The 25,581-nt window shown below is 46.4% G+C and overlaps 1 protein-coding gene across 3 annotated transcripts in view; it reads left to right on the forward strand.

Moving 5' to 3' along the window:
• LOC126108851 (alpha-mannosidase 2) overlaps nt 1-25,581 on the forward strand; it is an 880,291-nt gene that overhangs the window by 321,604 nt on the left and 533,106 nt on the right. For all 3 annotated transcript variants that reach the window (XM_049914220.1, XM_049914219.1, XM_049914218.1), the window contains exon 3: nt 16,383-16,475. In XM_049914220.1, coding sequence (XP_049770177.1) covers nt 16,383-16,475 — 93 coding nt within the window. The remainder of the gene's footprint in view (nt 1-16,382; nt 16,476-25,581) is intronic.

Raw genomic sequence — 25,581 nt, forward strand, 5'->3', positions numbered from 1 at the left:
AGGATAGGGTAGCATGGAGAGCTGCATCAAACCAGTCTCAGGACTGAAGACCACAACAACAACAACAACAACAACAACAATTACCGAAAGTCAATTGCTCGCCTTAAAAGTGGAAAATAATCTCGGGCACGTCCCACACGGATTTCTCAACATTACGCGGGGCACACAAATAGTTACTCCCGTGAAATGTAGGCGATCCAGGACTGTGTACAGTCCTCGCCAGTTCACTCCCTACCCTCAAGCCTAGTTTACACGACGACACTAGGTTGCAGGCAACTGCGGTACCGGACACTGCGCATGCGCGCCGCGCGTTTGCGCAACTCGTCGGTGAAACTAAACACTTTCAGCGTGATCCAACTTTGGCGACACTAGTTGCACGAGTTTTTGAGGTTATGTGTGTTTGTAGAGTGTAGGCAAACCGGAATATGAAGTGGGGAACGGAGACTAATGGTCGCTTTTTTCACATTTATGCTTTGCATGGGTGTTTGTGGGATTTCAGTGATGCTGGTTACAAAAATAAGCAACATATTGCTGCCACTCAGACCGTCATGTGCGATCATAACATAGATCGTTAGACAATATCGTAGCTGCAGGGCAAAATTTATTGAGTTAGGGGCATATATAAAACTGAACTAACAAAAATGCAACCAAGTGTAATTCTGGCTGTGACAATGCTCTCGTCTACAAGACTGAAATCCCATCCGTCGATTCGGCCAACTCTTTGTAAAACAGTATTGTTGACGGGAGGGGAAGGCTATACAAATGCAAGAAGCTGCATTCTTTATTCAATATTCATCTATTTAAAACATCGCAGCAGTGGTCCACATTCAAATATGTTAGAATTTTGAAATATTGCCACTGTCCAGGTCTGTCTTCAAGAGAGTAGCTTGCAAACCATTCTCTTCTTAATGCGGCCAGTTCGTATAATTATTGCCTTTGATGTTAATAATTACTACTGTAGTGGACTGACCCGACAGCCAATCCACTATGACTTGTAGCTGAATAGCACGCGTTTAAGCTCACGCAGACTGGCATGAGGTCTGGAACAGATTAAAGGAGTTGAGTCTAATAAATAAAATACGGAGTTGATGTAATACTTAACTTTAATCCATAATTGGTGAACATCGCTCTTGTTGATACATTGTATAATCTCAATATAAACTGGTCATGGCGCCTTGCTAGGTCGTAGCAAATGACGTAGCTGAAGGCTATGCTAACTATCGTCTCGGCAAATGAGAGCGTAATTTGTCAGTGTAGCTTCGCTAGCAAAGTCGGCTGTACAACTGGGGCGAGTGCTAGGAAGTGTCTCTAGACCTGCCGTGTGGCGGCGCTCGGTCTGCCATCACTGACAGTGGCGACACGCGGGTCCGACGTATACTAGCGGACCGCGGCCGATTTAAAGGCTACCACCTAGCAAGTGTGGTGTCTGGCGGTGACACCACATTTACTGTTAATGTTAATAATTAGTAGTATTAATGAAAAAGTGTCATCACCAACTAAAACGGCATCTTATAGCATGCCGAGTGTTCTCGATTTTAATGCACGCAGTATGATACGTAATATCAGTTCCGGCGACAGTGCTTCATGCATTACAGTACCTTTATTCCTTATCGCATAATTAACTCTATTTAGAATAAACGTTAACAGTTCTGGTGACATTGTAAGATAATTAAAAGAACTTTTTGGATCTTCCGTTATAAATTATTTCAGCAAGGATGCTGAGCAACGGAGCTGACGTCTTTTCTTCATCCAGTCACGAATCGAAACACGTTTCTTATTTTTTTTTTCTTATGCAGCGATTCCACACAACAAGCTTTAACTCCATCACAACTCGTGCGACGTGCAGCTGCCAAAACTTTCATTCCGGACACGACTCAGGAACCCACAAAACGACGAAACTGAAGCGTGTGTGTCGCCGTGTGCAGTCATATATGAAACCACTTGCGTGCAACTCATTGCCGGCCGGAGTGGCCGAGCGGTTCTAGGCGCTACAGTCTGGAACCGCGCGACCGCTACGGTCCCATAGTGCTCAGAGCCATTTAAACCAATTTTTTTTTTTTTTTTTTTTTTTTTTGCATCTCATTCCAGTGGCGCAACCCACTGTCGTCGTGTAAACTAGGTTTTACTGAAAACGCGTTCAGCTCTGCGCAGCTATGACGTCATCTGAGGCACAAAGCACACGGGCGTTAGACTGATACAGACAGATTCTTATCTCGGTGCGAAGTGTGTCTTCTTCGCTGCCCCTATGGCAGTATTTACACGTGGGCCCAGCCGACTGTCAAATGGAACATCTGCTACGAGCCGCCCTAGGCAAAGATACCAGTATCTATCTGATTGACCCCTTTCTCGGGAACGTTTTAACTAACACCCTTATCGTTTAACGATTTACACCCGCCTTACTAAGGAAACATGGAGTTACCTGGAGCGATAGATGGCTAATTGGAAATTGATATTTGAACCAGAGAGCAAGAGTAAGAATAGGAGGTGTGATGAATGAAGACATTGAACTGGGAAGAGGTGTAACACAAGGTTGTTGTTTATCACCAACACCGTTCAATATATATCTGGAGGAAATTATTAGTGAAAGTTTCGATGCAAGGAGAGGAGTTTGTATAGGGGGTCGGAGAGTGGAGTGTATAAGATTTGCAGAAGGCATGGTTGTGATGGCCGAGAGTGCATGAGAGATGGAACAAATGTTAGATGATCTAAACACAAAATTAGAAGAATATGGAATGAAGGTTAACAAGAAGAAAACGAAAAGCATGGTAATTGGAGGAAAGGGGAGAAAATGATGTATGAAAATAGGGGGAAGAAGAAATAGATCAAGTGAATAACTTCAATTACTTGCGAAGTGTAATAATCGATGATATGCATTGCTCAACAGAAATTAGGAAAAGAATTGCAATGGCTAAAGGAGGATTCAATAGGAAACAGAAATTACTTTGTGGACCACTGAACAAAGATCTGAGGAAAAGACTTGCCAAATGTTACATCTGGAGCGTTGCACAATATGGTGCGGAGACCTGGACATTGAGGAAGGAAGATGAAAGGAGATTGTGGAGGCACTAGAAATGTGGATATTGAGAAGAATGGAAAAAGTGAAATGGGAAGAACGAGTAAGGAATGAAGAAGTATTAAGAAGAGTTAGAGGAGAAAGAAACATGCTGAAAGTTATCAGAAAGAGAAAACGGAACTGGATTCGACATTGTTTGAGGAAGGACTGTTTATTGAAGGAAGGAATAGAAAGAATGGTGGAGGGAAAAAGGGGAAGAGGAAAACTAAGGTATCGAATGCTGGACAATATCAAAGGAGACACATATTCAGAAATGAAAAGACTGGCTGTGGACAGACAAAAGTGGGAGAGGCTTAATCCAAGACAAGACCTGCCGTAAGGCAGAATAGCATACAGCTACTACTCGTCTCACTTTTGATATAAATACAGTTCAGTCTGCTTTAGTTACAGAAAGAGTTTTGACTCGACTGCGTTTAAACTTCGCTGGTTCTTAGAACGGAACCAACAGGAGAACATCTCCTCTGAATTGCCTCTTTTCGGGATCTTCGTAAAAATTGTTATTTACAATACGGTCTTGAAACTCGTTAGAGCTGCATTATTGCATGAACGTAATCGACTGCTGTGATTAGAACTGTCTATTGCAAATGCAAATGATACTTAATCTATCATGAATAAGGACGTTATCTTTCCAAATTTCGATTTTAGTTAATAACTTGAAAACTAATTGAGGTAGCTTATTGAGGCTACATACGAATTTTCATCTTTCTGCGTCTGATATTTAGCTGCTTCAATTTTTCGTAAAAACGTCGATTTTAACCAAAATATTGATCTGATCGAGCTGAGAGCAGGAATGTTTAAATGTGATATACGTTTACTTATTCTGAACAGTTTTTAGATTTCTAATTGCGTTACTCAGGGCCGCTTATTTTTTTCTTAAGAACGTATATTTTGCCTAACCTATTGATTTGATCATTGTGAGACTTAACAGTGTTTACGTCACTGTACTGAAGCATTCACTAACGAATATCGGAAAAGCTATTGTAACTTTTAATTCCACTCTTAGGTTATGGTGCTATCCTTTGTACTGTATGTATGTGGAGCACACGCGCGTTATGAAGACGTGTCGCTGGTAGCAGTGAAATGGGGTAAGCCGGGGCACACTCGCTCGCTTCTGTATCTCTTCACAATGATAACAGCGTCTTGTGTCGCCTCACGTTTTCTGATACGCCGCGCTTACAAACTGAAGAATAAAATAGTGTAAACGGAAAACGAAGGTGTTGCACTACCGCACATCTTGCTTTACTCAGGAAATCACATTTAAGTGCCTGGCAGAGGGTTCATCGAACCACCTTCACAATTCTCTATTATTCCAATCTCGTATAGCGCGGAAAGAATGAACACCTATATCTTTCCGTACGAGCTCTGATTTGCCTTATTTTGTCGTGGTGATCGTTTCGGCCAATCTAGGTCGCTGTCAGAAAAATATTTTCGCATTCGGAAGAGAAAGTTGCTGATTGGAATTTCGTGAGAAGATTCCGTCGCAACGAAAAACGCCTTTCTTTTAACGATTTCCAGCCCAAATCCTGTATCATTTCTGTGACACTCTCTCCCATATTTCTCGATAATACAAAACGTGCTTACCCTTCTTTGAACTTTTTCGATGTACTCTGTCAATCCTATCTGCCAATTTCCCACACCGCGCAGCAGTATTCTAAAATAGGACGGACAAGCGTAGTGTAGGCAGTCTCCTTAGTAAGTCTGTTACATTTTTTAAGTGTCCTGCCAATAAAACGCAGCCTTTGGTTAGCCTTCCCCACAATGTTTTCTATGTGTTCCTTCCAATTTAAGTTGTTCGTAATTGTAATACCTAAATATTTAGTTGAATTTGCGGCTTTTAGATTAGACTGATTTCTCGTGTAACCGAAGTTTAACGAATTCCTTTTAGCACTAATGTGGATGAACTCACACTTATCGTTATTTAAGGTCAACTGCCACTTTTCGCACCATTCACATATTTTTGTAAATCGTTTCGCTGTTTGTTTTGATCTTCTGATGACTTTATTAGTCGATAAACGACAGCGTCATCCGCAAATAACCAAAGACAGCTGTTCAGATTGTCTCCCAAATCGTTCATATAGATAAGGAACAGCAAAGAGCCTAGGGGAACGCCAGAAAACACTTTCGTTTTGCTCGATGACTTTCCGTCAGTTACTACGAACTGTGACCTCTCTGACAGGAGATCGCAAATCCAGTCACATAACCGAGACGATATTCCATAAGCACGCAATTTCACTACAAGCCGCTTGCGTGGTACAGTGTCAAAAGCCTTCCGGAAATCCAGAAATACGGAATCGATCTGAAATCCCTTGTCAATAGCACTCAACACTTCATGTGAATAAAGAGTTATATGTGTTTCACAGGAACGATGTTTTCTAAACCCATGTTGACTGTGTGTCAATAGACCGTTTTCTTCGAGGTAATTCATAATGTTCGAACACAATATATGTTCCAAAATCCTGCTACATATCGACGTTGACGATATGGGCCTGTAATTTTGTGGATTACTCCTACTACCTGCCTTGAATATTGGTGTGACCCGTGCAACTATCCAGTCTTTGGGTACGGATCTTTCGTCGACCGAATGGTTGTATATGATTGTTAAGTATAGAGCTAATGCGTCAGCATACTCGGAAAGGTACCTTATTGGTATACAGTTCTGGACCACAAGACTTGCTTTTGTTAAGTGATTAAGTTGCTTCACTACTCCGAGGATAATTAATTTTACGTTACTCATGTTGGCAGCTGTTCTCGATTCGAATTCTGGAATATTGACTTCGGCTTCTTTTGTGAAGGCATTTCGGAAGGCTGTGTTTAGTAACTCTGCTTTGGCAGCACTGTCTTCGATAGTATCTCCATTGCTAGCGCGCAGAGAAGGCATTGATTGTTTCTTGCCGCCAACATACTTCACATACGACCAGAATCGCTTTGGATTTTCTGCCAGGTTTCTAGACAGAGTTTCATTGTGGAAACTGTTATAAGCGTCTCGCCGAGGAAGGCTGGAATTTGCCGGCCGATGTGAGAGGCGCTACAGTCTGGATCTGAGCGACCGCTACGGTCGCAGGTTCGAATCCTGCCTCGGGCATGGATGTGTGTGATGTCCTTCGGTTTAAGTAGTTCTAAGTTCTTTGGGACTCATGACCTCAGAAGTTAAGTCCCATAGTGCTCAGAGCCATTTGAACCATTTGTAAACGTGTAGAATGATGACAACACGCAGAATTTTTCGGGTTAAAAAATGTGTAATGCACTTAGATTTTGCGCACCAAGCACATGGGACAATTGCAGTTTCATGACAGCAGTCTTTCCTTGGTATTGACCGAATTTCGTATTAACGGTGCTATACGTTTTGCTACTGGTCAAATGTCTAAATCAAAAACAAAATAGCGGGAGGACTATAAAAAAAATTATGTCTTCGACAAATGTGGGTGTACCATTGTAACTTACATTAAGGAACCATGGTATTTTTATTTAAATTTTTTACGTATGTACCGTCGAAGGGTATTCATTGAGAAATGTTAAACTCTTTTTTTTATTCAACGGTGTACTTACATCATTAACGGCCGTATGAGTACATGTAAGAGAAAGACGTGTCTCTTATTATGATCTACATTACAACACATTCAAAACCTATCAAAATCGGAGTATATCCTTGGAGCAGGTTTACTCGTCAGACGTTGGATTCAACCTTCAACACGACAGAGATAGCGACGTGCGCAGCCTAGATGTATCGTGGTCTAGTGGCTAGCGTTGCTGCCCCTGCGTGATGGGGTCCCGGGTTCGATTCCCGGCCGTGTTAGGGATATTCTGTACCCGGGGACTGCGTTTTTGTGTCATTCTTATCATAATTCGGGAAAATGACGAGATTGGACAGTGTAAAGATTGCAGATTTGTAGGGGCGCTGATAACCACGCCCTTGAGCACCGCGCAAAACAAACTCATCATCATGGTACATGTATCTGTAGTCTAATTCTTAGACGTAGCGTGCGAACGACAATGGCGCTATCAAATGGCGAGCCGCGTAATCTGGTTGGCCTTCCGCCGTTCCAGGAAGCAGGAAGGCGACTTCCCTCACAGATAGGCACGGCACCCAATGGAAACACAGCGACGCGCTGTAGAGCGTCCAATTACTGTGTTTATGTGAGCCACTGTGTGCGTGGCGTAACCCCTCCGGAGTGACGTTCGTCCATCGTCAGTCTTCTGCTACGTATGCGTGTGAGCAGGCGCTTTCTGGGTTGCCAAGTGTTGGGTTTTCTATCGAACAGCCAGGTACTTCAACCGCGTGTTCCGTATTTTTCAGATTCCATTGATTTAGTTATTGATTTGCACTTCGTTTGCTAAATTTTTTTCGGAAACTGTTGTGTCTAGACAAGACAGCCTAGACACAATGAGAGGAAGCCGAAAGGCACGCGCTTAGACTCACGCAGGCTGGCGTGAGGTCTGAAACAGGATACGTAATGAATCCTATAAAGAAAAGTACGTAGCTTCTGGAATACTTAACTTTAATCCACATTTGTAGAACATCGCTCTTGATGATACATTAATAGAATGTCAATATCTATACTGGTAATGGCGCCTTGCTAGGTCGTAGCAAATGTAGCTGAAGGCTATGCTAACTATCGTCTCGGCAAATGAGAGCGTAGTTCTCAGTGAACCATGGCTAGCAACGTCGGCTGTACAACTGGGACGAGTGCTAGTACGTCTCTCTAGACCTGCCGTGTGGCGGCGCTCGGTCTGCCATGACTGGCAGTGGCGACACGCGGGTCCGTCGTATACTAGCGGACCGCGGCCGATTTAAAAGCTACCACCTAGCAAGTGTGGTGTCTGGCGGTGACACCACAGAAACGTATTGAAGCTCTGGAATGCGAATAAATAAACCCTATAGAATTGTACACGGAAGAGCCAAAGAAACTGGTACATCTGCAAAAAAATGTTCAAATGTGTGTGAAATCTTGTGGGACTCAACTGCTAAAGTCATCAGTCACTAAGCTTACACACTACTTAAATTATCCCCATGCCCGAGGGAGGACTCGAACCTACGCCGGGACCAGCCGCACAGTCCATGACTGCAGCGCCTTGACCGCTCGGCTAATCATGCGCGGCTGGTTCATATGCCTAATGTCGCATAGGGTCCGCGCGAGCTCGCAGAACTGCCGCAACACTACATGGCACGGACTCGACTAATGTCTGAAGTAGTGCTGGAGTGAACTGACACCATGAATCTTGCAGGGCTGTCCATAAATCCGTAAGAGTATGACAGGGTCAAAGATATCTTCTGAAGAGCACTTTGCAAGGCATCGCCGATATACTCAATAATGTTCGTATCTGGGGAGCTCGGTACCCAGCGGAAGTGTTTAAACTCAGAAGATTGTTCCTGGAGTCACCCTGTAGCGATTCTGGACGTGTGGGGGTGTCGCATTGCCCTGCTGGAATTGCCCAAGTCCGTCGGAATGCACAGTGGACATGAATGGATGCAGGTGATCAGACAGGATGCGTACGTACGTGTCACCTGTCAGAGTCGTATCTAGACATATCAGGGTCCTATATCACTCCACACGCCCCACACCGTTACACAGCGTCCACCAGCTTGAAGAGTCAAAAATGGTTCAAATGTCTCTGAGCACTATGGGACTTAACATCTGGGGTCATCAGTCCCCTAGAAATTATAACTACTTAAACCTGACTAACCTAAGGACATCACACACATCCATGCCCGAGGCAGGATTCGAACCTGCGACCGTAGCGGTCGCGTGGTTCCAGACTGGAGCGCCTAGAACCGCTCGTCCACAGCGGCCGGCTCTTTTTTTTTATTTGGGAATAAAAGACAATAATACAAGGTAGAGCGCCCAACATCCGTCACCTTAGTAGGTTAGGAGATGTATAGGCCCCGAAAGGTTACGTAAAAGACTACGTATTGGTGTATATATTCCTGAATTTCTTGTCCACTTGCAGGCTGCTTACAGTTAGTTATAACATACTAAGTATGGTCAGTACTTAACATAAATGTTAGCGCTGCAAAAACAGAAATACAACAGAAAGTGTTCGCAATTTTGTACCCCATAAAAATTCTCAAAAATGCGGTTAATTCAAATGTATTTTTCCGTTATAAGATTCCCAAACACAGACACTACTATAAATAACTTGAAGGCCAGGAATGAACAATGTTTTGAAGTTGTTTTCAGTGCCGGTCGTTGTGGCCGTGCGGTTCTAGGCGCTTCAGTCTGGAACTGCGTGACCGCTACGGTCGCAGGTTCGAATCCTGCCTCGGGCATGGACGTGTGTGATGTCCTTAGGTTGGTTAGGTTTAAGTAGTTCTAAGTTCTAGGGGACTGATGACCAGAGATGTTAAGTCCCATAGTCCTCAGAGCCATTTGAACCATTTGTTTTCAGTCTTCTAAACATGTGTCACATATGAGTTTGTGTGTGGGTAGATGAGGAGCATGTTTCGTGATAATAAACCAAGCGTTTTGTGCAACACTTGTACATTTGTCCTGGCTTGCATTTTTCGATAGGCAAAAGTGAAATAGCTTCCCTGAATATCAAATAACATGGATTTTGTAATAATACTTCCAAATTTTGTACGCGGGACGAAAAAAGGAACTGCAAAGGGGACAAAGTTAAGTCATCGCTGGGGTTTATTATAATGGCCGCTATAATAACATAGGTCAGGCCGTTGACAATAGCGATTACACGACAGAAACCGCAACGCACGACTGGAATAAAGCCCAACATTTGAACACAAAGTACTGCTCACACTAGGAATAGTAGGCTATTAATTTGCCTGTTGCCTAGCTGACCTCAGTCCGAACACGTGAATTGCCTCGTACACGGATGCTAAACGTACTGCACGCAGCAGACACACTTAACAAAATTGTGGGCTGAGCTCACGCATGCACGCACAGTTAAACATTTCATACCAACTGTGGGAACCGGAAATTTCTAGGCGGAAGAAATTAGGCGCAGGGGCGATTCTTCGGATCCGTTGTTTTACGCTTATTTTAATTAATATCGTAGTCCCCACATGGGGAGGGAAGGCACATCCGATACAGCGTTTGATTTTATGCACACTGGATGAGAGGTCGTATTTGTGAATGTCAATGTTAGAAAATATATCGGCTCAACCAATTGTTTATAGTGTAAAACACTAAGATTGACCGTTTCGGAAGTCAAGCTTCCTTCATCAGAATAATAAAAAGTAAAAGAACCTGTTAAAACTCGCTAAAATGGAACATGCACCAGGCAATTTATAATAAAATTAAAACATCGTGGCTACTTCCCTTGTTGCAGCCGTGTCTTCCAAGGTGCATCTCCACGTAGTCGTCAAAATATAAAAAAAACTCTAAAATGGTGTCGTCTATGGTGTTCAACATCTAACGACATGGCTCTCTCCTCTATCGTCGTAAACCGCCCGTGCGTCTTCGTTGATACCACACACCACGTAGCCGAACACGACACTGAAACGCGAGTGAGCTCACGCGCAAGTAAACACGGAAGTCACAGAGATGTCTATACAAACAGATAACGTATACATGTTCCAAGGACCTCATGAAATGAAGGTATGCTGCCAATTGCTAAAAATGTAGTTACTAAAAGAAACCAGTGAAATGTTTGAAAAAGTTGTTTGTATCACCAGTTAGCTGTTCATTCAGTGTGTTCTGGTTATCCACGCTATGTATCGTAATTTCCAGCTGTTCTAGTAGATCCAGCTTTTTGCCTTTGTCCTGTCTATGTAAAATAACGAGATCCTGATCTATTCCCATTTTTAGCAATTGGCAGGATACCATCATTTCATGAGATCCTTGGAACATGTATACGTTATCTGTTTGTATAGACATGTCTGTGACTTCCGTGTTTACTTGCGCGTGAGCTCACTCGCGTTTTAGTGTCGTGTTTGGCTACGTGGTGTGTGGTACCAACGAAGACGCACGGTGCGGTTTACGACGATAGAAGAGAGAGCCATGTGGTTAGATGTTGAACACCCGGCACAGCGGACACACCAGGAACCGCGGTGTTGGCCGTCGAATGGCGCTAGCTGCGCAGCATTTGTGCACCGCCGCCGTCAGTGTCAGCCAGTTTGCCGTGGCATACGGAGCTCCATCGCAGTCTTTAACACTGGTAGCATGCCGCGACAGCGTGGACGTGAACCGTATGTGCAGTTGACGGACTTTGAGCGAGGACGTATAGTGGGCATGCGGGAGGCCGGGTGGACGTACCGCCGAATTGCTCAACACGTGGGGCGTGAGGTCTCCACAGTACATCGATGTTGTCGCCAGTGGTCGGCGGAAGGTGCACGTGCCCGTCGACCTGGGACCGGACCGCAGCGACGCACGGATGCACGCCAAGACCGTAGGATCCTACGCAGTGCCGTAGGGGACCGCACCGCCACTTCCCAGCAAATTAGGGACACTGTTGCTCCTGGGGTATCGGCGAGGACCATTCGCAACCGTCTCCATGAAGCTGGGCTACGGTCCCGCACACCGTTAGGCCGTCTTCCGCTCACGCCCCAAAATCGTGCAGCCCGCCTCCAGTGGTGTCGCGACAGGCGTGAATGGAGGGACGAATGGAGACGTGTCGTCTTCAGCGATGAGAGTCGCTTCTGCGTTGGTGCCAATGATGGTCGTATGCGTGTTTGGCGCCGTGCAGCCGAGCGCCACAATCAGGACTGCATACGATCGACGCACACAGGGCCAACACCCGGCATCATGGTGTGGGGAGCGATCTCCTACACTGGCCGTACACCACTGCTGATCGTCGAGGGGACACTGAATAGTGCACGGTACATCCAAACCGTCATCGAACCCATCGTTCTACCATTCCTAGACCGGCAAGGGAACTTGCTGTTCCAACAGGACAATGCACGTCCGCATGTATCCCGTGCCACCCAACGTGCTCTAGAAGGTGTAAGTCAACTACCCTGGCCAGCAAGATCTCCGGATCTGTCCCCCATTGAGCATGTTTGGGACTGGATGAAGCGTCGTCTCACGCGGTCTGCACGTCCAGCACGAACGCTGGTCCAACTGAGGCGTCAGGTGGAAATGGCATGGCAAGCCGTTCCACAGGACTACATCCAGCATCTCTACGATCGTCTCCATGGGAGAACAGCAGCCTGCATTGCTTCGAAAGGTGGATATACACTGTACTAGTGCCGACATTGTGCATGCTCTGTTGCCTGTGTCTATGTGGCTGTGGTTCTGTCAGTGTGATCATGTGATGTATCTGACCCCAGGAATGTGTCAATAAAGTTTCCCCTTCCTGGGACAATGAATTCACGGTGTTCTTATTTCAGTTTCCAGGAGTGTAAATTGCCTGGTGCATGTTCCATTTTAGCGAGTTTTAACAGGTTCTTTTACTTTTTATTACTCTGATGAAGGAAGCTTGACTTCCGAAACGCGTCAATCTTAGTGTTTTACACTATAAGCAAGTGGTTGAGCCGATATACTTTTTAACATCGATACAGCGTTATTCATAGGTTTGAGAAGACATCTGTCCTAAGTCTACAAGGAATAAGAAAACAAACGTACATCAGTGGACAGAGCATCTATCCAAATTTGTACGTCATACTGCAGGAGCTTAGTGTAGGCTAGGTATAAGATTTAATTTCTCCGATTTTTCTCGACGTGTTGGTTTCGTGAGACATGCGTGACACGAAGCAATACGTTGACCCACACTTCCGGGAACGTACTCTGTTGTAGCATCTGCCTCTGGAGTTTGTCGACCATCTTCGTAACGCTCTCACACACACTGAACGATCTTGTGAAGAAAGGCGGCGCTCTTCGTCGTATCTTCTCCATTTCTTCTGTTGCTGCTACTAGGCACGGATGCTACACTGATGTGCAGTACTCCAGAATCGGTTGAACAAGGGAGGGACGTTCGAGAAAATAGTTCGGTACATACACTACTGGCCATAAAAAGAAGAAATGCAGATGATGAACGGGTATTCATTGGACAAATATATTATACTACAAATGACATGTGATTACATTTTCACGCAATTTGGGTGCATATATCCTGAGAAATCGGTACGCAGAACAACCATCTCTGGCCGTAATAACGGCCTTGATACGCCTGGGCATTGAGTCAAACAGAGCTCGGATGGCGTGTACAGGTACAGCTGCCCATGCAGCTTCAACACGGTACCACAATTCATCGAGAGTAATGACTGGCGTATTGTGACGAGCCAGTTGCTCGGCCATCGTTGACCAGACGTTTTCAAATGGTGAGAGATCTGGAGGATGTGCTGGACAGAGCAGCAGTCGAACATTTTTTGTATCCAGAAAGGCCCGTACGGGACCTGCAACATGCGGTCGTGCAGTATCCTGCTGAAATGTAAGGTTTCGCAGGGATCGAATGAAGGGTAGAGCCACGGGTCGTAACACATCTGAAATGTAACGTCCACTGTTCAAAGTGCCGTCAATATGAACAAGAGGTGACCGAGACGTGTAACCGATGGCACCCCATACCATCACGCCAGGTGATACACCAGTATGACGATGACGAATACACGCTTCCAATGTGCGTTCACCGCGATGTCGCCAAACACAGATGGGGCCATCGTGATGCTGTAAACAGAACCTGGATTCACACGAAAAAATGACGTTTTGCCAATCGTGCACCCAGGTTCCTCGTCGAGTACACCATCGCAGTCGCTCCTGTCTGTGATGCAGCGTCAAGGGTAACCGCAGCCACGGTCTCCGAGCTGATAGTCCGTGCTGCTGCAAACGTCGTCGAACTGTTCGTGCAGATGGCTGTTGTCTTGCAAACGTCCCCATCTGTTGACTCAGCGTTCGAGACGTGGCTGCAGGATCCGTTACAGCCGTGCGGATAAGATGCCTCTCATCTCGACTGCTAGTGATACGAGGCCGTTGGGATCCAGCATGGAGTTCCGTATCACCCTCCTGAACCCACCGATGCCATATTCTGCCAACAGTCATTGGATTTCGACCGACGCGAGCAGCAGTGTCGCGATACGATAAACCGCAATCGCAATAGGCTACAATCCGACCTTTCTCAAAGTCGGAAACGTGATGGTACGCATTTCCCCTTCTTACACGAGGCATCACAACAACGTTTCACCAGGCAACGCCGGTCAACTGCTTTGTGTGTATGAGAAATCGGTTGGAAACTTTCCTCATGTCAGCACGTTGTGGGTGTCGCCACCGGCGTCACCCTTGTGTGAATGCTCTGAAAAGCTAATCATTTGCATATCACAGCATCGTCTTCCTGTCGGTTAAATTTCGCGTCTCTAGCACGTCATCTCCGTGGTTTTGCAATTTTAATGGCCAGTAGTGTGTATAAACGGGGAGAATACGGCGCTGCAGTCTGCATCGCCTGTATGAGACAACAAGTGTCTGGCGCAGTTGTTAGATCGTTTCCGCTACGGTCGCAGGTTCGAATCCTGCCTCGGGCATGGATGTGTGTGATGTCCTTAGGTTAGTTAGGTTTAAGTACTTCTAAGTTGTAGGGGACTGATGACCTCAGGTCTTAAGTCACATAGTGCTCAGAGCCAATTCGTAAATGACGGTAAAGAAATACACTCAAGAGCCAAAGAACCAGGTATACCTGACTAATATTGTGTCGGGCCCCCGCGAGTACACAGAAATGTGTGAACACGGCGTGGCTTGCACTCGACTAATGTCTGAAGTAGTGCGGGGGGATTCACACCATGGATCCTGCAGCGCTGTCCATAAATCCGTAAGAGTACGGGGGAGGGGGGGGGGATCTCTTCTGAACAGCACGTTCCAAGGGATTCCAGATATGCTCATTAATGTTCATGTCTGGGGAGTTTTGTGCCCATCGGAAGTGCTTAAACTCAGAAGAGTATTTCTGGAACCACTCTGTAGCATTTCTGGACGTGTGGGGTGTCGCATTGTCCTGCGGGAATTGCCCAAGTCCGTCGGAATGCACAATAGACATGAATGGATGCAGGTGATCAGACTGAGTGCTTACATAAGTGTCACCTGTCAGAGTCGTATCTAGACGTATCAGGGGTCCCATATCACTCCAACTGCACACGCCCCACACCATTACAGAGTCTCCACGAGCTTGAACAGTTCATAGATTCATGAGGTTGTCTCCATACCGGTACACGTCCATCCGCTGGATACAATTTGAAACGAGACTCGTTCGACCAGGGAACATGTTTCCGGTCATCAACAGTCCAATGTCGGTGTTGATGGACTCAGGCGAGGCGTAAAGCTTTGTGTCATGCATCAAGGGTACAAGAGTGGGCCTTCGCCTCCGAAAGCCCATATCGATGATGTTTCGTTGAATGGTTCGCACGCTGACACTTTTGATGGCCCAGCATTGAAATCTGCAGCAATTTGCAAGGGTTGTACTTGTGTCATGTTGAACGATTCTTTGCAGTCGTCGATGGTCCCGTTCAGACAGGAAGCTTAAGTGTGCCACCTGTCAGTGTGTTATGTAGACGTATCAGGGATCCGATTTAATTCCACCTACACTCGCCCCACACCGTTACACAGCATCCATCAGCTTGAACAGTCCCCTGGTGATATGTAGGGTCCATATCCGTACATATCCATCCGCTCGATGCAATTTGAAACGAGACAAGTTTGCATTCATCAATAGGCGACTGTAGGTGTTGAGGGGCCCAGGCAAGACGTGAAGCTTTCTCTCGTGCAGTCATCAAGGGTACACGAGTGGGCCTTCGGCTCCGAAAGCCCATATCGATGAAGTTTGTTGGAGTGGTTCGCACCCCGACACTTGTTGATGGCTCGGAATTGGAATTTGCTGCAATTTGTTGAAGGGTTGCACTTCTGTCACGTTGATTCTCTTCAGTTGTCGATGGTCCCGTTCTTGCAGGACCTTTTTCCGGCCGCAGTGACATCGGACATTTGATTTTTTTTACCAGATTCCCTATATTCACGGTACACTCGTGAAATGGTCGTAAGGAAAAATCCCCACTTCATCGCTACCTCGGAGACGCTGTGTCCCATCGCTCGTGCGCCGACTATAACACCACGTTCAGACTCACTTAAATGTTGATAACCTGCAATTGTAGCAGCAGTAACTGATCTAACAACTGCGCCAGACACTTGTTGTCTCATACAGACGTTGCCCACTGTAGCGCTGTATTCTGCCTTATTACACATCTGTGTACTGCAATACGCGTGCCTATAGCTGCTTCTTTGGCGCTTGAGTGTAACACGAAAACGGGGTGGTAGGTAATCATTCACTTTCTACGATACGGTAGAATCTTAGATGTTATTGCCGCAGCACCTGTGCTTGCTTCGCCCTGTTTGTCGTGTTCTTTTACGTGTTTGGTGTGCTACAGCGTCGGTCGTTTTGTGTGTTGCAGCCGTACTGGATGAAGAGCCGCGAGTACTGGGACGCCAACTTCGAGTCGCGCTACAAGGACAGGAAGGAGAAGTGGACAGACATGCCGCTCAAGGTAAGACGTACTGCCCTTCTACTACCAGGGTAATCCCAAGATTAAGCACTCCATCTTCAGGCCACAAGTGGCCCATCGGGACCATCCGACCGCCGTGTCATCCTCACTTGAGGATGTGAATAGGAGGGGCGTGGGGTCAGCACACCGCTCTCCCGGTCGTTATGATGGTATTCTTGACCGAAGCCTCTACTATTCGGTCGAGTAGCTCCTCAATTGGCATCACGAGGTTGAGTGCACCCCGAAAAATGGCAACTGCGCATGGCGGCTGGATGGTCGATGCATTTTTGTAGGAGCTGTGGCAGTTTTTGTATGCCCACATCATGTTGACTGGAATACTCTCTTTCAAATTCTAAAGGTGGCAGGGGTAAAATACAGGGAGCGAAAGGCTATTTACATATTTGTACAGAAAGCAGATGGCAGTTATAAGAATCGAGGGACATGAAAGGGAAGCAGTGTTTGGGAAGGGAGTGAGACGGCGCTGTAGCCTCTCCCCGATGCTATTCAATCTGTATATTGAGCAACCAGTAAAGGAAACAAAAGAAAAATTCGGCGTAGGAATTGAAATCCATGGAGAACAAATAAAAACTTTGAGGTTCGCCGATGACATTGTAGTTTTGTCAGAGACAGCAAAGGACTTGGAAGAGCAGTTGAACGGAATGGACAGTGTCTTGAAACAAGGACATAAGATGAGCATCAACAAAAGCAAAACGAGGATAATGGAATGTAGTCGAATTAAGTCGTGTGATGCTGAGGGAATTAGATTAGGAAATGAGACACTTAAAGTAGTAAAGGAGTTTTGCTATTTGGGGAGAAAAATAACTAATGATGGTCAAAGTAGAGAGGATATAAAATGTAGACTGGCAATGGCAAGGAAAGCGTTTCTGAAGAAGAGAAATTTGTTAACATCTAGTATAGATGTGTCAGAAAGCGTTTCTGAAAGTATTTGTTTGGAGTGTAGCATGTACGGAAGTGAAACATGGACGATAAATAGTTTGGACAAGAAGAGAATAGAAGCCTTAGAAATGTGGTGCTACAGAAGAATGCTGAAGATTAGATGGGTAGCTCACTATACTAATAAGGAGGTACTGAATACAATTGGGGAGAAGAGGAATTTGTGGTAGAATCGGACTGGAAGATCGGTTGTTAGGATAAATTTTGAGGCAGCAAGGGAAGATCAGTTTGGTACTGGAGGGAAGCTTGGAGGTTAAAAATCGTAGAGGGAGACCAAGAGATGAATACACTAGGCAGATTCAGAAGGATGTAGGTTGCAGTAGGTACTGGGAGATGAAGAAGCTTGTACAGGATAGAGTAGCATGGAGAGCTGCATCAAACCAGTCTCAGGACTGAAGACCACAACAACAACAACGTCATACCAGCTCGCCGCCACGCTATTCAGAAAGTTATCAACCTCTTCTTTCACCTCGTCGTCGGAGCTGAATCGCTTTCCGGCCAAATGTTCCTTTAACCTAAGGAACAGGTGATAGTCACTGGACGCCAAGTCAGGACTATAGGGTGGGTGGGTGACTATGTTGCCACTGAAACTGTTGCAGGAGAGCAATGTGTGGGCGAGCGTTGTCACGTAGACTGTGTACGCCCTTGCTCAACATTCCTCTTCTCCGGTTCTGAATTGCCCGTTTGAGTTTTTCCAGAGTCTCACAGTACCTGTCAGCGTTAATTGTGGTCCCAGTGATTCAGCTCCGACGACGAGGCTAAAGAAGAGGTTCGTAACTTTCTGAACAGCATGGCGGCGAGCTGGTATGACATGGGCGTACAAAAACTGCCACAGCGTCTACAAAAATGCATCGGCAGAAATGGCGATTATCTCGAAAAATAGCTAAATGTTCAAGCTGTAAAGTGGTGTAAACCATTGTAGATATAAACAGGTCAATGTACTTATACGAGGGTGAGTCAAATGAAAACCTTAAATATATACCACTTTTCAACATAATCTCCCCCACGCTCAGTGCAAGTCCTCCAGCGCTTAGAAAGTCGCTGTTATAAATATTTTGCACAGGGTATGTTTGAAGACTTCAGATCCATAGAACGTATCTCAATTCCAGGGTTGCAAGGCGGGTTTTTACTTTATTTTTGAAAAACTGTTTTAGATACATTGAACCGTTTAGGAAATAAAATTACTCTTACGTCATATGCGGACAACACTCTGTAAGTCCACCGAGTGAGGTGGCGCAGTGAACACACTGGACTCGCATTCGGGAGGACTACGGTTCAAACCCGCTTCTCGCCATTCTGATTAAGTATACCGTTATTTCCCTAAGTCGCTTCAGGCAATCGCCTTGACGGTTCCTTTGAAAGGGCACGACCAACATCCTTCCCTAATCTAATGGGGCGACGACCTCGCTGTTTCGTCCGTAACCCGCCCCCCCCCCTTCTCCCACCCCTCCTCGACCCAATTCGACCAACCAACCAGTCTGGTAGTCTGTCAAGGAAAGTGGGACCGGAGCAGGAGATGAAGTACTTCAATACTGATGATAAAAACAACAGCTGTATTGAAATATCAACGAGCCGGCCGGTGTGGCCGAGCGGTTATAGGCGCTTCAGTCTGGAACCTCGCGACCGCTACGGTCGCAGGTTCGAATCCTGCCTCGGGCATGGATGTGCGTGACGTCCTTAGGTTAGTTAGGTTTAATTAGGTCTAAGTTGATGAAAAAAATAAATGGCTCTGAGCACTATGGGACTCAACTGCTGTGGTCATAAGTCCCCTAGAACTTAGAACTACTTAAACCTAACTAACCTAAGGATAGCACATACATCCATGCCCGAGGCAGGATTCGAACCTGCGACCGTAGCGGTCGTGCGGTTCCAGACTGTAGCGCCTTTAACCGCTCGGCCACTCCGGCCGGCCAAGTTGATGAGCTAAGATGTTAAGTCCCATAGTGCTCAGAGCCATTTTTGAGCCATACGCCTTTGTTGTTGCACATTCTGGCGTAACTGTTCCCATTTGAAGAGTTCGTTGGTTTTTGTCATTGTTGTTGTGAATCGCAGGTTACGTTTGAGTGATTTGGGGAAGGGGCCAAACAGCGAGGTCATCGGTCCCATCGGATTAGGGAAGGAACCAGCCCGGCATTTGGCTGAAACGATTTAGGGTAATGACGGAAAACCCGAATCAGGGTGGTTGGAAGCGGGTTTGAACCGTCGTCCTCCCGAATGCGAAAATCGTTCAAATGGCTCTCAGCAGTATGGGACTTAACTTCTGAGGTCATCAGTCCCATAGAACTTAGAACTACTTAAACCTAACTAACCTAAGGACATCATACATCCATGCCCGAGGCAGGATTCGAACCTGCGACCGTAGCGGTCGCGCGGTTCCAGACAGTAGTTCCTAGAACCGCTCGGCCAGTCCGGCCGGCCCCGAATGGAGTCCAGTGTGCTAACTACTGCGCCACTTCCCTCTGTGGCAGGTTACGCTCGAAGCCTGAAGATGAAACCATGGTGTCGAAACTGGTGGCATGTGTTACAAAGGGAATAAACGACGTTGGATTCCAGTACAGCTGTTGGTTTTGTTATCATTCAAGTACACACTGTGTAATGTGAAACGGAGTGGGCTATCGACTGAAATTAGAAGTTTGCAATGCACGGCTTGTTCAGTGTTGACAAGTCGTGGCTGCAAGCTGACTCCGTTGGCTATGGGAAGCGCCGCAGCCACTTGGCGTTCCTGTGTGCCTGCAGAGCAGTTCGCGCCACCCCCTCCCCCGTGCTAGCTTTATGAGGTAATTGAGCGGCCGCCATTTCCTTTAAATGGAGAACTTGGGCGCAGCAAGTCGCGAGCCGAGCCAACTCTGTCCGACTTGTCCGCTAGTTGAGCTCCGCCGGGAAACCACCTGCTGCCTCCCACTCTCTCGCCAGCCAATTGGAGGCGTCTGGAGGGGGCGTAACCCCGGCTGGCTTCAGTTCCCGTACATACCAGGGAGGTGTCTCTCCCAGAGCTACGTCTTTACATGGGCTGTAAAGGCTGCGTATTACCGGTAATAGGAGCCGGGAATGTTGTCGTTACATACGAATTGCAGCAACGTGTTCGGCAGCTATTGCAGCATTGCAAAGCAATACTTGTGGCAGTACACTTTCGGCTCAGACCGAGCGAGCTGGTGCAGTGGTCAGCACACTGGATTCGCATTCGGGAGGACTACGGTTCGAACCCGTCTCCGTCCATCCTGATTTAGGTTTTCCGTGATTTCCCTAAATCGTTTCAGGCAAATGCCGCGATGGTTCCTTTGAAAGGGCACGGCCGATTTCCTTCCCTATCCTTCCCTAATCCGAGCTTGTGCTCCGTCTCTAGTGGCCTCGTTATCGACGGGACGTTAAACACTAATATCTTCCTCCTTTCGAGTCAGAGGCGTTTACACGGGACTTACTATGGCCGCGAAATGAACGAAAGCGAGCTACCTAAGTGAGAAGGGCTCTCCGTCTTTTACATTCCGCAAAGAAGTTGCCGCAATGGTGACATTAGTTCCCGTCAGATCACCGAAGTTAAGCGCTGTCGGGCTGGGCTAGCACTTGGATAAGTGACCGTCCGGTCTGCCGAGCTCTGTTGGTAAGTGGGATGCACTGAGCCGTTGTGAGGCAAACTGAGGAGTTACTAGACAGAGAAGTAGCGGCTCCGGCCTCGTAAACTGACATACAGTCGGGAGAGCGGTGTGCTGACCACGTGCCCCTCCATATCCGCGTCCAGTGACGTCTGTTGGTTGAGGACGACACGGCGGCCGGTCGGTACCGTTGGGCCCTCCAAGGCCTTTTCTGGAGGAGTTTAGTTTTAAGGAGAAAAACTGCGGAGTAGAAGAGAAATACGGCTTTGTGGAAGCATTCTCTTTTAAGTAACTGAACTGTGTGCGAATCTTTAACTCCTGAACTGGCATTGGATACACACCTCTTCGACACTGACGAAACACGACTTTGAATATATCGTTTAAAACTATTTCGTCCGTCTGGTAAGGCCAATACCAGTATGACCGACTGTTATACCACTTACAACCACATTACCGATCTCCCTTCAGTTTTTGGTACTGTTGATTCATACGAACAGTTCGATGTACCTCCTTAAAGTGACGCCTGCGAACAGGGAAACACACATGACGAAGCTTCAGAAAGTTTAGGAGTCTTAGGAATCTACCAGGGGGGGGGGGGAGGGGGGGGGATGTAAGTCCTGGGCTTTATAAAGTAGAAATACTGTTACACCTTTGAAAAAAAAAATTACTTCCCCTCTTAAGCCCGGCATATCTAGGACACTACAAATAACCATATAGGTTGTGCAACTACAGCTAAAAAACTTGTCCATAATGTGAAGCACAAACAAGCAATTTAAAGTCAGACATGGTAAAATAGTCGATATTCAAATTGAGTGAAAGCCCAAATGCGCAATACCTATTTATTATGTTTTCACTGTATGACGACCCGTTTCATACCCTGGAGGTATGTTTTGAGTCCATATCTGCATTTCGCGTGCAATATGTAATTAGAAACAAGAAGACGCGCATTATTTATAAGAAATGGTGATAAATTTTACAGTTACGAGATGTAGGTATTTCAGATTGAACGAAAAAAAAATAGGATGACGAAGGCGAAATTGGAATCAGCGATCCTTGAACTGCAATAGATTATGCAATATACTACGCTGCCGATTCCTCTATATCTCCAATGTACTTTTGACTCTCACTGTATCAAATACAGCCCCTCGAAAAACTTCAAATCCGATTTATCTGTAAATTTCTGAAAAACGTAAACAAGAGCAACACGTGTTTCACTACGGAAAAGAAAGGAGCCTCAGCCATTTTCATACTGCGTATTAACAGAGAAAGGGAAGTGGATACGTTGAAGTTAGATATGGTGCAGTTTAATGAAGTTCGCTGGAAGAAAGAACAGGACTTCTCTTCTGGTGAATACACGGTTCATACAGGTGTAATGCAGGAGTGGGTTTAATACTGAATCAAAAAATAGGAACACGTGTAAGCTAATACCACACCCACCACAGTAGCACAAGTTTATGAGCTAACTAACTCCGCAAATGAGCAGAAAATTGACAAAATGTATGATGCGATGAAAAGAAATTATTCAGATAGCTAAGGAAGATGAAAATTTAATACTCATGGGGGAAAGGAATGAAAGAGGAAATCCATTGAAGGAATAGGTAGAGGTGGAAAAGTCGTACGTGAATATCGACTGGGGGAAAGGAATGAAAGAGGAAGCCGCATGGTGGAATGTTGCACAGAGCGTAATTCATTCTCAACTAATACTTGGTTTAAGAATCATATAAGAAGCTTGTATTCGTGGAAGAGGCCTGGAGACACTGGAAGGTTTCAGATAGATTATACACTCCTGGAAACTGAAAGAAGAACACCGTGAATTCATTGTCCCAGGAAGGGGAAACTTTATTGACACATTCCTGGGGTCAGATACTTCACATGATCACACTGACAGAACCACAGGCACATAGACACAGGCAACACAGCATGCACAATGTCGGCACTAGTACAGTGTATATCCACCTTTCGCAGCAATGCAGGCTGCTATTCTCCCATGGAGACGATCGTAGAGATGCTGGATGTAGTCCTGTGGAACGGCTTGCCATGCCATTTCCACCTGGCGCCTCAGTTGGACCAGCGTTCGTGCTGGACGTGCAGACCGCGTGAGACGACGCTTCATCCAGTCCCAAACATGCTCAATGGGGGACAGATCCGGAGATCTTGCTGGCCAGGGTAGTTGACTTACACCTTCTAGAGCACGTTGGGTGGCACGGGATACATGCGGACGTGCATTGTCCTGTTGGAACAGCAAGTTCCCTTGCCGGTCTAGGAATGGTAGAACGATGGGTTCGATGACGGTTTGGATGTACCGTGCACTATTCAGTGTCCCCTCGACGATCACCAGTGGTGTACGGCCAGTGTAGGAGATCGCTCCCCACACCATGATGCCGGGTGTTGGCCCTGTGTGCCTCGGTCGTATGCAGTCCTGATTGTGGCGCTCACCTGCACGGCGCCAAACACGCATACGACCATCATTGGCACCAAGGCAGAAGCGACTCTCATCGCTGAAGACGACACGTCTCCATTCGTCCCTCCATTCACGCCTGTCGCGACACCACTGGAGGCGGGCTGCACGATGTTGGGGCGTGAGCGGAAGACGGCCTAACGGTGTGCGGGACCGTAGCCCAGCTTCATGGAGACGGTTGCGAATGGTCCTCGCCGATACCCCAGGAGCAACAGTGTCCCTAATTTGCTGGGAAGTGGCGGTGTGGTCCCCTACGGCACTGCGTAGGATCCTACGGTCTTGGCGTGCATCCGTGCGTCGCTGCGGTCCGGTCCCAGGTCGACGGGCACGTGCACGTTCCGCCGACCACTGGCGACAACATCGATGTACTATGGAGACCTCACGCCCCACGTGTTGAGCAATTCGGCGGTACGTCCACCCGGCCTCCCGCATGCCCACTATACGCCCTCGCTCAAAGTCCGTCAACTGCACATACGGTTCACGTGCACGCTGTCGCGGCATGCTACCAGTGTTAAAGACTGCGATGGAGCTCCGTATGCCACGGCAAACTGGCTGACACTGACGGCGGCGGTGCACAAATGCTGCGCAGCTAGCGCCATTCGACGGCCAACACCGCGGTTCCTGGTGTGTCCGCTGTGCCGTGCGTGTGATCATTGCTTGTACAGCCCTCTCGCAGTGTCCGGAGCAAGTATGGTGGGTCTGACACACCGGTGTCAATGTGTTCTTTTTTCCATTTCCAGGAGTGTATAATGGTAAGACAGAGATTTAGGAACCAGGTTTTAAATTGTAAGGCATTTCCAGGCACAGATGTGGACACTGACCACAATGCATTGGTTATGAACTGTAGGTTAAAACTGAAGAAACTGCAAAAAGCCAGGAATCTAAGGTGATGGGACCTGGATAAACTGAAACAACGAGAGGTTGTAGAGGGTTTCAGAGGGAGCATTAGGGAACAATTGACAAGAACAGGGGAAAGGAATACAGTAGAGAGTAGAAGAAGAATGGGTGCGTTTCTAGCATTTGTAGACTTAGAGACAGCTTTTGACAATGTTGACTGGAATACTCTTTCAAATTCTGAAGGTAGCAGGCATCAAATACAGGGCGGGAAAGGCTATTTACACTTTATACAGAAAGCATGTCGAGGGGCATGAAAGGGAAGCAGTGGTTGAGAAGGGAGTGAGACAAGGTTGTAGCCTATCTCCGATGTTATTCGGGCTGTATATTAGGCAAGCAGTAAAGGAAACAAAACAAAAAAATTCAGAGTAGGAATTAAAATTGATGGAGAAGACATAAAAACTTTGAGGTTAGCCGATGACAGTGTAATTCTGCCAGAGACAGCAAAGAACTTGGAAGAGCACTTGAGCGGAATGGACAGTGTCTTGAAAGGAGAATATAAGATGAACATCAACAAAAGCAAAACGAGGATAATGGAATGTAGCCGAATTAAGTCGGGTGACGCAGAGGGGATTAGATTAGGAAATGAGACGCTTAAAGTAGTGAAAGAGTTTTGCTATTTGGGGAGCAAAATAACTGATGATGGTCGAAGTAGAGAGGATATAAAATGTAGACTGGCAATGGCAAGGAAAGCGTTTCTGAAGAAGAGAAATTTGTTAACATCGAGTATAGTGTCGGGAAGTCTTTTCTTATAGTATTTGTATGGAGTGTAGCCATTTATGGAAGTGAAACATGAACGATAACTAGTATACACAAGAAGAGAATAGAAGCTTTCGAAATGTGGTGCTACAGAAGAATGCTGAAGATTAGATGGGTAGATAACGTAACTAATGAGGAGGTACTGAACAGAATTGAGGAGAAGGGGAGATTGTGGTAGAATGTGAGTAGAAGATCGGTTGGTAGGATGAATTTTGAGGCAGCAAGGGAAGACCAGTTTGGTATTGGAGCGCAGCGTGGAGAGTAAAAATCGTAGAGGGAGACCATGAGATGAATACACTAAGCAGATTCAGAAGGATGTAGGTTGCAGTAGGCACTTGGAGATGAAGAGGTTTGTACAGGATAGAGTACCATGAAACCAGTGGACTGAAGACCACAACAAAAATGACAGTAACAGCGTGACAATGCGAACACAACAGTACAGATACTGTGGCTG

The sequence above is a fragment of the Schistocerca cancellata genome, chromosome 11, assembly GCF_023864275.1.
Source record: "Schistocerca cancellata isolate TAMUIC-IGC-003103 chromosome 11, iqSchCanc2.1, whole genome shotgun sequence".
Taxonomy (NCBI): domain Eukaryota; kingdom Metazoa; phylum Arthropoda; class Insecta; order Orthoptera; family Acrididae; genus Schistocerca; species Schistocerca cancellata.